This window comes from Culicoides brevitarsis, chromosome 3 (genome assembly GCF_036172545.1).
Source record: "Culicoides brevitarsis isolate CSIRO-B50_1 chromosome 3, AGI_CSIRO_Cbre_v1, whole genome shotgun sequence".
In the NCBI taxonomy this organism is placed as follows: Eukaryota; Metazoa; Arthropoda; class Insecta; order Diptera; family Ceratopogonidae; genus Culicoides; species Culicoides brevitarsis.
This window is the reverse complement of record NC_087087.1, coordinates 10,155,387-10,168,407: the sequence shown is the minus strand read 5'-3', so window position 1 is coordinate 10,168,407 and position 13,021 is coordinate 10,155,387. Positions and strand designations below refer to the sequence as shown.

At 29.6% G+C, this 13,021-nt stretch overlaps 3 protein-coding genes across 3 annotated transcripts; 1 reads left to right on the top strand and 2 right to left on the bottom strand.

Annotated features, from left to right (window-relative positions):
• The first annotated feature begins 5,613 nt into the window (after positions 1 to 5,613).
• Positions 5,614 to 7,730, top strand: LOC134835176 (protein FAM161A). The gene is made up of 3 exons (XM_063850047.1): positions 5,614 to 6,284; positions 6,347 to 6,520; positions 6,578 to 7,730. Exons 1-3 carry the CDS (start codon positions 5,614 to 5,616, stop codon positions 7,728 to 7,730), a joined length of 1,998 nt encoding a protein of 665 aa, XP_063706117.1.
• Positions 7,731 to 9,224: 1,494 nt separating this feature from the next.
• On the bottom strand, positions 9,225 to 11,497 carry LOC134834611 (transmembrane protein 192). The gene is made up of 3 exons (XM_063849344.1): positions 11,177 to 11,497; positions 10,958 to 11,090; positions 9,225 to 10,039 (listed from the first exon to the last, which is right to left on the bottom strand). The coding sequence occupies exons 1-3, from the start codon at positions 11,251 to 11,253 to the stop codon at positions 9,524 to 9,526; spliced, it is 726 nt and encodes a 241-aa protein (XP_063705414.1). The 5' UTR covers positions 11,254 to 11,497; the 3' UTR covers positions 9,225 to 9,523.
• A 78-nt stretch (positions 11,498 to 11,575) lies between these two features.
• Positions 11,576 to 12,282, bottom strand: LOC134834612 (large ribosomal subunit protein uL23m). The gene has a single exon (XM_063849345.1). It carries the CDS (start codon positions 12,100 to 12,102, stop codon positions 11,644 to 11,646), a length of 459 nt encoding a protein of 152 aa, XP_063705415.1. The 5' UTR covers positions 12,103 to 12,282; the 3' UTR covers positions 11,576 to 11,643.
• Between the last annotated feature and the right edge of the window lie 739 nt (positions 12,283 to 13,021).

Below are 13,021 nucleotides of genomic sequence, written 5' to 3'. Positions count from 1 at the left end.
ACTACAAATAAATGAGTAACAAGCTGACGAGATTAACCAGAAAGCTTTTAAAGGGTTTCAAATATGCTGTTGAGAAACTCATTTTAAGAACTAAAACCAAATATGATAAGTTGAATTGCAAAACATCATTAGTTTAATCTACCTATACCAGCCAATGGACGACTTGAATGAAATGAACAAATTTATTTTTTATAGAAAGTGTTATATTTATTAGAATCCTCACGTAATTGAAAAGTTTGGTTCACATTTATGATAGGTTAAAGAATTTTTAGCAATGATTTTTTTTAAGTAACCGACGATTCTAAATCGAATCAAGACTTAAACACTTAACTTTGAAGATCTAAAATTAAGATTTGAACGGGTTGATATTTTGTAAAAAAAAAGTCCTTTATAAAAGCAATTTTTCGAGTAAAACACTCTTGGTAATAGAAAAAATCAATCATTTAGAACATTTTATACTAAATTTATATGTGTCAGAGGAAAATGTAGATTGCCTTCATACAAAATATTCTTGCTACGTCACTGCAAAAATTCTAAAAGCTTAATTGAGCTTCTATTCCAACTTATTAATCAGCAATAAGTTTTCAAGAATCTTTATATGATTTTTTTTAAATCTTTTTTAATAGGCGAACAGCTTGTAAAATAATTTTTATTTAATTTTATACGATTGTTGTAACGAAATCCATAAATATATCAAACGTAATTTTAAATGAAAATTATTTCATCAATATTAGTCAAATTGACTTTTTCCTTCATTTTTCTTGCCTTAATTAAATTATGAGGCACATTTTTCACTGATGATCCTTTTTTATATTTTTTGTAAATTTTGTCACGTAATTCATTAATATATTATAAAATATTTCAATTTTTTCCTTATTTTTTAATAAATTATTAAGGATTTGTTTGACTTTCACTTCATTTAATTTCTAACTAATTTTTTAGTATTATAAATTAATTTTTTATTCAGTTCAATTTTTTTTTATTTCATTCCCGACCGAATTCAGCGACAAACTAAAGTAAAGTTGCTCAATTTTCCACATATTTCCAATATATTTTTGCCTAATTAAATTAGTGGCGATTTTCAGTTTGACCCATACTCGAACACTCACGAACACACACGGGCAATCATAATCCATCAGACATGATATAATATGGAAAAGAAAAGTAAATAAATGTAAAAATACATCCGTTGGGTGACAAATAATCGAAAAAAGTTTACATTTTGTACATTTTTGTCTCGTCGACGTCGTCGTTCAGTTACATAATTAGCGAGTTCATTGCTTCCCTGGTTTTTCTTCCACAATAAAATAGTGACACATTGTCGATGTGATTGTTCTGATGATCCAATTAATTGAAGTGTTTTCGATATCTGTCGACTCGAGTGTTTAATTGTGATCAAAGTTGTTCCATTTCGTGTCTGTCTTTTAGTTTTGCACTTTTTAATTGAATTAAAGGAGCAGAGAACGGGAATTAAAGAGAAATATTTTCTCATCGTCACAAAATACAGACAACGACGACAATGGTAAATAGTGCGAAAGGTAATAATAGGGACAAGAGCATGTTTGAAGCATGCATCAAACAAACATCGTTTCGCTTGTAATAATAATCCATAAAGTTTAAATGATGATCGCGAAAACGTGTCATCTTCATTGCTGTTGTGGCATGTTTTTTTTTTGTTCGTCGAGATGAACATGTCTCGCATTGATGCTCGTGTCCTTTGACATGACGTGGGCTTCAAATGTGGAAAGAGAGAAAAGTTTGTTGTTGTTTGGCGAAGATTAGATGTTGTGACGTCTGTTTTTATATGTTCGTATCAGATAAAAGGACGTCATAAAATGTTTTATCAAAGTTTAAAAGTTGTATTTTTTGATACGAAAATGCGTAAATATGAAAATACTCTTTGTTTTTCACTTAAAATATTAATTAATAAGAACCTTAAGAATAGTTTTTATATGTCAAAATTGTTAAACATATCTAAAAAATAGAAAAAGTAGTCGTCTAAAGAACGACATTTATTTTAATTTTTTCGAATTTTTTTTCGTACTTTTTTTTTCAAGTTTTCAACCAAATTTTGATGGGTTTCATTTCGATTTTTGATCGATATCTGTCGACTCGAGTGTTTAATTGTGATCAAAGTTGTTCCATTTCGTGTCTGTCTTTTAGTTTTGCACTTTTTAATTGAATTTTTTGAAGGAGCAGAGAACGGGAATTAAAGAGAAATATTTTCTCATCGTCACAAAATACAGACATATGAGGAGCAAAAATCGTACTTTTTTTCTCACGACAATGGTAAATAGTGCGAAAGGTAATAATAGGGACAAGAGCATGTTTGAAGCATGCATCAAACAAACATCGTTTCGCTTGTAATAATAATCCATAAAGTTTAAATGATGATCGCGAAAACGTGTCATCTTCATTGCTGTTGTGGCATGTTTTTTTTTTTCGTTCGTCGAGATGAACATGTCTCGCATTGATGCTCGTGTCCTTTGACATGACGTGGGCTTCAAATGTGGAAAGAGAGAAAAGTTTGTTGTTGTTTGGCGAAGATTCAATTTTCAACCAACTTTTGAATTTAATGATCGATTTTTGATCAAATAAAAAAAAGTAGATGTTGTGACGTCTGTTTTTATATGTTCGTATCAGATAAAAGGACGTCATAAGTTGATTTTCATTGATATCTGATCGATTTTTGATATAAAAAAAAGTTTTTATCATATGAGGAGCAAAAATCGTATTTTTTTCTCAAGTCAATTTTCAACCAACTTTTGATGGGTTTCAAAGCTAAAATTTAATAAATATTCATTCTAAAGTTGATTTCCATTGATTTTCATTGATATCTGATTGATTTTTGATCAAATAAAAAAAAGTACGATTTTACCATTTGAGGAGCAAAAATCGTACTTTTTTTTTCTCAAGTCAATTTTTATATGTCAAAATTGTTAAACATTTTATCATATGATCGGTCAATTTTCAACCAACTTTTGATTGGTTTCAAAGCTAAAATTTAATAAATATTCATTCTAAAGTTGATTTTCATTGATATCTGATCGATTTTTGATCAAATAAAAAAAAGTACGATTTTATCATATGAGGAGCAAAAATCGTACTTTTTTTCTCAAGTCAATTTTCAACCAACTTTTGATGGGTTTCAAAGCTAAAATTTAATAAATATTCATTCTAAAGTAAATATCTTTTTTGATCATAAAAAAAAGTACGATTGGGTTTCAAAGTCTAAAAAAAAAAAATTTAATAAATATTCATTCTAAAGTTGATTTTCATTGATATCTGATCGATTTTTGATCAAATAAAAAAAAGTACGATTTTATCATATGAGGAGCAAAAATCGTACTTTTTTTGTCAAGTCAATTTTCAACCAACTTTTGATGGGTTTCAAAGCTAAAATTTAATAAATATTCATTCTAAAGTTGATTTTCATTGATATCTGATCGATTTTTGATCAAATAAAAAAAAGTACGATTTTATCATATGAGGAGCAAAAATCGTACTTTTTTCTCAAGTCAATTTTCAACCAACTTTTGATGGGTTTCAAAGCTAAAATTTAATAAATATTCATTCTAAAGTTGATTTCCATTGATATCTGATCGATTTTTGATCAAATAAAAAAAAGTACGATTCGTACTTTTTTTCTCAAGTCAATTTTCAACCAACTTTTGATGGGTTTCAAAGCTAAAATTTAATAAATATTCATTCTAAAGTTGATTTTCATTGATATCTGATCGATTTTTGATGAAATAAAAAAAAGTTTTTATCATATGAGGAGCAAAAATCGTACTTTTCAACCAACTTTTGATGGGTTTCAAAGCTAAAATTTAATAAATATTCATTCTAAAGTTGATTTCCATTGATATCTGATCGATTTTTGATCAAATAAAAAAAAGTACGATTTTATCATATGAGGAGCAAAAATCGTACTTTTTTCTCAAGTCAATTTTCAACCAACTTTTGATGGGTTTCAAAGCTAAAATTAATAAATATTCATTCTAAAGTTGATTTTCATTGATATCTGATCGATTTTTGATCAAATAAAAAAAAGTACGATAAAGTTGTCATTTTCAACCAACTTTTGATGGGTTTCAAAGCTAAAATCTAATAAATATTCATTCTAAAGTTGATTTTCATTGATATCTGATCGATTTTTGATGAAATAAAAAAAAGTACGATTTTATCATATGAGGAGCAAAAATCGTACTTTTTTTCTCAAGTCAATTTTCAACCAACTTTTGATCAAAGCTAAAAAATAATAAATATTCATTCTAAAGATTTTCATTGATATCTGATCGATTTTTGATCAAATAAAAAAAAGTACGATTTTATCATATGAGGAGCAAAAATCGTACTTTTTTTCTCAAGTCACTTTTCAACCAACTTTTGATGGGTTTCAAAGCTAAAATTTAATAAATATTCATTCTAAAGTCGATTTCCATCAAAATCTCCTTGATTTTTAAATAAATAAAAAAAATTTTTTTGGGGCACAGCGTCACTGACACACACACACACGACAAGTCGAATTTAATACCGCATTTTTTCTTCGAAATGCGGTAAAAAAAGGACTAAACGTATACCATTTGTTGAGGTTTTCCACTATTTTCATCAATTGTTTTTGAGCAGTTGCACTAAATTTTGTTTGTAAATGATATTTTAAGTATCAGCCGCAATTTCCAACATTTGAAAGTAAAATTGGACAATTTTGGAAAAAAATCGATTTTTTTATATAAGAGGAAAATCCTCAAATCTACACTGAATCTTCAAATGGCTCCTGTACATTGGAAACGCAAAATTTTGAAAAAGTCCAAAACAAAAGTTGTTTCTAGTGCCAAAACCTTCAATTTGAGACGGTGAACCGTGATCTAGCTTAATTTTGAAAAATTGGTATGTGAGCCCTCATAATAAGAGGATTTTCAATAATTAAAATTCTCAATAATTAAATTATCATAAATTTTTATTAAATTAGAGAAAATATTTTGATTAAAAATTATTTAAATAAATTAAAAATAAATAATTAATAATAATTAAATTGAATAATTTGAAAAAAATAAAAAAAAATAATTCAACAAAATCAAAATGGTAATAATGCTCTAAATTATTTTTTTTTAAAATAAAAAAATCTTTCATCCTTCAATTTCATGAAAAATCTAACAAAAAAATTCTTTTTCCTCGTCTTGCGTGCAAAATTCCCTCCTTTTATCCTCAAATCAGGTCAATTTTCGTGTGTGTGGAAAATCCTTTCGTTCTTCATTAAAATATGCCGTAACACGTTTCCTGTAATAACTTATTATGAGGTGTCATGGAATCCGTTTTTGTAATCAAAAATCAATCAAAATGCAACAAAATCTTGCTCGTCGTTCGTCGTTGTGCCAACATGACCTATTTAAGAAAATATTGCATTAACTGCATTTTGCGTCGTGTGCCGTTCGTTTACAAACAAAAACTCTTCCATTCATAAATTTCCGTGTAGCTCAAATCCTTTTTTACGCATGTTTTTCCCTTTTTTTTTGTCGTTACTATGGCGCCTCCAAAGTTCCAAACAAACACTTTTTTGTTTAATTTTTGGAGTGCAAAGGATTTAATTAGGGCCAAAAATTAATTTTTAAAATGTTTTCGCACAATTATTCCGTGTTTGCGAGTTCGTGTGTGAAGCCGCCGCTGCATTCGGTGACAAAACTTCCAAATCCGTCGTATCTCAAGCCAAAGTGCGTCATGAAGGAGGGAAAATCATCAAAGTCCAACTTGAAAAAATGCAAAAAATTCTCGAGTCTCTTGTCACTGACGGCAGAAAACAACAATTTTTTGTCCCTAAAAGACTTTTACGACAGCATCCCGGACTACAATGAGCTCCATCACCTGTCACAATGCGATTTTTACAAGGAAATTGACACACTGAAGCGCAAACGGAACGAATTGCGTTCTTCCATCTTTGGCGAAGACTACTTCCAGGTGTGGAATAAGGTTGAAACGCCCGAAATGACGCCTCTGCCATGCACCGAACCGCCTTCCAAGGGCTCCTCGAAGCACTTTAATGACTTTCATGCGTACAAATTTAGCGAATATTCGCCGCGCGTCACAAGTGCCGACCCAAAAATGAAGTCAAGTCGCAAGGGAAGTGCTAAAAGTGTCCGGATCGAAGCAGATCCCGTGCCTTACATCACGCCGAACGACGATAATCCGACGCGGATCTTCAAAAAAAGCCTTCGCGCCAAGTCAGCAAGTCCGGTGAGGGAAAATCCGACGATTACTGTGACGGAACCTTTTAAAATGACCCAAAGGTGAGTTTTTTTGAACCTGAAATTAGAAAAAAAAATTTTTTTTAATTTTTTTTTGCTTTTAGGGAAGATCAACAAAAGACATTTGACGATCTGTTGTTCGAAAGCAAGGAATTTTTGACACCTGAGAAGACAATTCCTAAATTTAGCTCCTCTCCGAGTCGAATAAAGGCGAATCCAGTCCCAATTACGTCAAAAATCCCGCTTTTTAAGCAAATTATGGAAGATAAGGAACACAAGTTAGTTCAAAAATTAAATTTTTCCTCATTTTTTGTTAAAATTTTACCTTTTTTTAGGAGTCAACTCGCGAAATTAGACTCTGCGATGGAGTTAAATGCCCAAATCAAGCCCTTTGGATTCGATAACGGGCCCGATCGACCTCATAGTCGTTGCCTAAGCCGCAGTCTTTCCTCGCCGCACATCAATTTGACGCCCGAACCACCCTCCAAACCGTTCAAAGCGAGTCCCGTGCCCAAATCCTCCTACAGCAACTATTTCCAGACGAAAATGTCCGAAGAGGAGTACTTCCGGAACATGAACAAACGCATTCGGGCCGAAGAATTACTCAAAATGGCAACGTTACCGCCCTCGATGAAGCGTCGCGAGAAAAGCGACAAAAAACGTTACGAGCATTCGTGCAGCAGTCAATCACTAAAACGCCCAAAACGGAAGCGAAAAGGCAAAAAATCGCGAATTTCCTCTTGTAGCACCACAAAAACGTCTAATAGCAGCATTTCGAAGCCCGAGGAATTTATTACGACGTGCCCGCATCCCTTTGACTTGATGACACGCAAGCGATCGGAAGCGAAAAGTGAACGTTTGAGGAAATCGACGACGACACCGACAACAACTTCGTCAAAAAGTTCGTTTGATTTCCTGAAAACGACGCAACCAAGTCCCCTTTATCCCGTGAATCGACCGAATCTCGCGGCGACACTTCGTTACGAGCACAGCAGGCATAAAATCCAGGAGCTGCAGGAACGGGCGACATCTTCGTTGTCCGGAAGCACTGTCCGTCCGTACCGATGGAACGTTCAAAAGACGCCGGGATGGCAATCGCTCGCGATGGATCCAACGCATGCCGAGGAGCTTCAATTGCGTCTTGCGACGAGACGCGCCGAGCAAAAATTGCGGCAAGAAGAGTACAAAATGTCGAAGGAGCTGATGATTCAGAGGGTGAAAGCGGCGCCATTGTTGCTTGAAGGTCCCTCGCATTGGGGTCCAAAAGTGGGGCAATTGTCGCATCATTGCGGCACGGAAAATTCTGAGCGAAACAGGAGGGCAGGAAGTGCCGCACGGAGACCAACGTCAAGTAAAATGAGCAATTATTCGAGCACGAATAGCAAAGCGTCGTCGAGTCAAACAGCGACGAAAGTAAATTTGAATTTGAACGGGAAAAGTGAATTTGACGATGATTTTTACGATAATAGCAATAGTGAGATTGAATAACGTAGGAGTAAAAAGTAAGGGATGAAGTCTATAAAGTAATTTTGACAGTTAAAAATTTGACAATTATGAAATTTGAAAGTTAAAAGTTTGACAGTTGAATATTTTTTTGTATGATTTCGATTTTTACGAGATTTGAATCGATTATACAAACAAAAGTCTTAAAAATTATCAACAAAAAGGTTAAAATTTTAAATTTAAGCAAAAATTATGACAGCTGTCAAACTTGATTTGTTCAAAAAAATTATGACAAGTGTCACGAGTTTCGCTAAAATTTCAAATATCAGTCTTAAAAAAGTCTTAAAGAATTTTTCGAATAAAATGTTCAGTAAATGTTACGAAAATTTATCAAAAGTTAATTTTTGAATTTAAATTGACTGATGTCGCAATTTTTGTTATGAACTAAAAATTTTGACAGGTGTCAAAATTTTAAAATTTACTTATGAAAATCAACTCAAAATGTAGAAATTTAACTAAAAATAGCTAATGAAGTAAGGTTTGAATATATATTTTTAAAATTATTCGAAAATCAATCATTCGAGCAAAATGTCATATTGACAGATGTCAAAATTTTTGTTAAAAATTTCTTATTTTTCTTAAATTTCTTATTTAACTTAAATTTCTTAAAATTTACGTTCAAATATTAAAACAAGTTCAAATATCACTCTCATAAACTCTCATGTTCAAATAAACTCTCATTTTAAAACATTTGACAGCTGTCACAATGTTCACTACTTAAAATCTAAAATTTTGAGAAAAAATTTTTTTAAAGAATTTTAATATTTTGAAAAATAACGATTATAACCTTAAAATTTTAAATAAATTTAACTAATAATTAATATTTTATCAAAAATTTTGACAGATATTAAAAAAAAATTGACAGCTGTCAAAATTTCTGCTGAGCTCTTAAATTTCAGCAGTATGATTTTTTTTTGTTTCATCAAGATTGAATCAAAATGAAGATCTAAGAAAATAAAAATGACAGCTGTCATATTTTATAATATGAACAAATTTGACAGCTGTCAAATTGTTATTAAAATATGACATGTAAGTTACAAAACATAACAAAACAGTCTTTTTTTAACAAATTTTTACTAAAATGAGCTTAAAATTGATCAAAAATGAGATTTACAAAGAAATGTAAAAAAAAAATATAATGACAGCTGTCAAAATTTTAATTAAAATCCAAAATTTAGAGCAATTTAAGGCAAATTTAAAATAAAAAATGCTATAAATTTTTACTTTGAGTTAAATTTGATAAAAAATTTGTCAATTAACAAAATCTTCTATGTCAAAATTTTTAAAAAATCTCCTTGTTCATGAGTAAAAATGTCTAAAAATCAAACTTTTAACCAATTTTATCTCAAAAAATAATTTAAATTTCTGAAAAAAAAATTAAATTTCATATTTTTACCTTGTCAAAATTATTTTAAGACTTGTTCAGTTAGAATTAGGAAAGTAGGAAAAAATAAGAAGAAGGTAGACACCGAATTTATATCTAAATATTTAACATTTATTTAACTCTTTCTCTCTTTTTCTCATACTTAATAAAGTCTTTAACCTTCGGTTTTGATTCTCCAACATTTAACTTGAGGAATTTAGTCTATGTGTTATCAAAAAGGGAAACATTTTGTAATAATATTAAGCAATATTCATCGAAATAATAAAAAAAAAATAGTTAATGACACTCCACATTTTGTATGATACAAAAATAAATCGTGTAAATCAAAATTCATGATTAATTAATTACTTTTTCTCTCACAGCTCGTTTCTCTCCAAAAAAAAAATTATTTTTTTTAAATCTGTTGCGGCGGCAAATGAACTGTTTGCACTTGCGACGTGAGCTGCAACAATTTCTGGCTGAGTCGAATGTTGTGATCTTTCAAGTAATTTATGAGATCCGCTTGTTTCTCGAGCAATTCCATCGTGTCGGCATGCGAATGGGTCAAGCCGACTAATCCTTCGCCCGATAAATGTCTGCCGCGGAGAGCATCCGGTTGGGGCTTGGCATTATTGAATTTGGTGACGCGACAGATGTACGACGTATGAACGATGCCCAAAATGAAGGTTTCGACGATGGAGAATGCCGTGGCGTAAATGACGGGCGACAAGAAACCCACAAAGAGACACTTGATCCAAAAGTCTTCGCCGTACATTTCGTGCATGAGCGTTTGAACGCCGAGGAAAATTGCGCTCCAGGCACTCACGAGATAGAAAGCGACGGATTTTTGGAGATGTGTGGCACGATGGAAGTCGTGATAGCCGTTCATGCGGAGGCGATCGTGATGTTGACGGACAAAGTAGTCAAATATCTAAAAATAAAAATAATTTTTAATTAAAAAAAAAGTAAGAAAAAATTTAAAATCAGAGCGCTTTTAATTTTTTTTTAATTATAATAAGTTAATTAGAATTTAATTTTTAATTAATTATTAAATAATTTTAAATTTATTTTATTTATTTAATTTATATTTAAATTAGTAAAAAAATTAAAAATTACCTTGAGTTTTGAGTTTCTGATAACTTTTCAAAAATATTTTTAAAAAATTGTCTTTAATTTTTTTTAATTATAAAAATATTATTTTGCAAGGATTCAAAAATTTCTCTAAATTTTTTAAATAATTTAATTTTTGTAATTTTTTTTTATTAATTTTTTTAATTTGAATATTTTTTTAAATAAATTTATTTTTTTTAATTAATTAATTGTTTCAATATTAATTTAAAAATTTTTATCATTAATTTTTCATATGAAATAATTAAAATTAAAACGATTTTTGAGAATTTTTTAAATTTTTTGTTGATTTTAAAACTTCTACATTAAATTTTGAAAATTTCAAATTAATTTAAAAAAAAAAATTTAATAAAATTCAAAATTTAAAAACTTTTGAAAAATTAAAAAAAATCAAAGGAAATTTATTTAAGAATTTTTTCATAAATGCTCACTAATAATTTAAAAAAAATATTTTTTTAAACCGAAATTATATCAAAATTTCAAATTATATCAAAATATAATTTTTTTTACCAAAATTTTCTCAAAATCAACTTTAAAAAAAAAAAACTTGACAAAATTCCAAAAAACGGCAATTTTTAATGAAAATTTTAACTTTTTTCATATTTTACCTCATTAAATTTTAATTTTTTCAAGAAAAAAATATCAAATAAAATTAAAATATTTTTTTCTTGAAAATCGGCATTTTTTTTACTAAAAAACCCAAAAAATAATAAAAACTTACAAAAGTGATCACCCAAAAAGCGACCCTTAAATAGACCATGACAAAATAAGCCTTGCATCGATCCTTATCCTTCCACGTAGCAGCCAAAACGACACCCGTAAACGAAATTATCGTCGAAATAAGCAAATGAAAGCTGCAAAAAAAAGAGGAAACAATTGTCAAAAAATGACCTTTTGGGTTATCATCACTCGTTTGAAGCGCAAAAAATCGCATGTTTACCTGAACAAAGGGACCGTTCGCAACTTTTTGAAGGAAGTATCTGCCTCGGCAGACAATATTGGCTCTCCATCCGACATAATTTACTTTTTTTTTGGGTTTTATGTAAACAAAGGACTGCGACGATGATTCACTCGAATTTTGTTGTTGACAATTTTTACAAATTTTATTGTTGATATTTCGATTTTTTTATAGTTTTTGGCTTTTTTGAGACAATTTATTAATTAATTTTTGATTTTGAAGCAATTTACGTGATAAATTGATGAAAAAACACAAATTTTGTATCGAAAATTAGCAAATTAGTTTTTTGCTGCGGAGTTTTGTTTTGTTCCGTTTTCTGTCTGTTTCGCATTTCTCGTTGCACAAGAAAAAAATGCATCAGCTCGGTACTCAAAGTTCGTCTTTTCATAAAAAAAAATATTTTTTTTGCTAAAAATTATTTATTTAACTAAATTTTCGACGAAAAAGCCTCAATATGAGAACCATCCAGGCAGATTTTTGCGATCTTTTTTCGTTTCGACGTATTTTTTGTAATTATCGTTCATGTCTCTAATCGCTTTCGACTCTTCGCTGCGCTGTTCTGTCATCTTCTTTTCCGGAAAAATGTCGGGAAATTCGAATTTCATGTCTCGCGGCAGCGTCACGTACGCAAGTTTCTCGTCGTCGTCCTTGATAATCGTTCCAACGCCTTGTTGCCGACGCACTTTTCCCAACGCAATGCGGGTCCGAACGCGTTTCACCGGAACTTCGTAGATTTTCTCGAGGTAATTTTTGATGTCGTGTTTCGTCATTTCCATGCTGCACGAGAACGTCACGACATTTGGCGGTTGATCGTGTGCGGGACGCACAATTTTCATCCAAAAGTTCGGCAGGAAGACTCGGAGTTGCGGATTGCCAGCTTTGTACAGCGGGTAAAGGCGAGATGACATTTTTTTTTTTTGCTTTTTTACGGTTAGTGTCGCTGGATTTTAGGGGATTTTGTGTGTAAATTACACAAAAGGCGACGGTGAGAAGTTTTTAAGTTGATTTTTGTCTCAGAATTCAATTTTTAAAGAATTTTTTTGATTTTTTGTGAAATTGAAAATTTTCATGTGTTTTTGTTTTGACTTTTAAGCTTCGTTTTCAGTTCATTCGTTTATTTCATTTTTCATAAGTTTCAATTTTGGTCGAAAAAATTTAAATTTTACAATGGATTGAATCCGTTACATATTTTAAAGAAAATTATTTAACGGAAAGTCTCCTGATATTTCATGAAATTTAAGTTCAATTTATTCAATTTGGTTTTATGCATAAATAAAAATCTCTAAATTTATTAAATCAAATCGATAAAATTTTCAAAATGTGAACTGGGTTAAAAATTTAAAATGTGTCTTGGGATAATTTTTTAAAATATGCTCTGGGTTAGGTCACGTGGCTTAAATAATTAAAAAATATTTTTTAAACAAATTTAATTTTAATTTTTATTAGGTATTAATAAAAAAATTAAAAAAAATTCTAACTAGGTACTCAAATTTTTTAAAAAAATTAAAATAAATAAAATTTAATTATTCTTGTAAAAAAATTTAAATTATAATTCGAAAAATTTATTAAAAGAAATATAATTTAAAATGCACAAAAAGCTGAATTAATTATTAAAAAAAATTAAAAAAATTTTTTTTTTAATTTATTAAATTAAATAATAATTAAATTAAAATTAATATTTTAACAAAAAATTTAATTTTATTTAATTAATAATAAATTAAATTAATATTTTAAAAATTTTAATTATTTTTTAAATGAAATTATTTTATTTTTTAATTAAATAATTTTATTATTTTGAAATTATTTTTCAATGAAAATAAATTAATC

Excerpts from the sequence above, each read along its gene's own strand:
- LOC134835176 (XM_063850047.1), top strand. The coding sequence starts at position 5,614 with ATGTTTTCGCACAATTATTCCGTGTTTGCGAGTTCGTGTGTGAAGCCG. Across the intron at positions 6,285-6,346 it reads CCTTTTAAAATGACCCAAAG|GGAAGATCAACAAAAGACAT; the intron begins GTGAGTTTTTTT and ends TTTTGCTTTTAG. Across the intron at positions 6,521-6,577 it reads ATGGAAGATAAGGAACACAA|GAGTCAACTCGCGAAATTAG; the intron begins GTTAGTTCAAAA and ends ACCTTTTTTTAG.
- LOC134834611 (XM_063849344.1), bottom strand. The coding sequence starts at position 11,253 with ATGTCGGATGGAGAGCCAATATTGTCTGCCGAGGCAGATACTTCCTTC. Across the intron at positions 11,091-11,176 it reads CGAACGGTCCCTTTGTTCAG|CTTTCATTTGCTTATTTCGA; the intron begins GTAAACATGCGA and ends TTTTTTTTGCAG. Across the intron at positions 10,040-10,957 it reads CTTTTTGGGTGATCACTTTT|ATATTTGACTACTTTGTCCG; the intron begins GTAAGTTTTTAT and ends TTTTATTTTTAG.
- LOC134834612 (XM_063849345.1), bottom strand. The coding sequence starts at position 12,102 with ATGTCATCTCGCCTTTACCCGCTGTACAAAGCTGGCAATCCGCAACTC.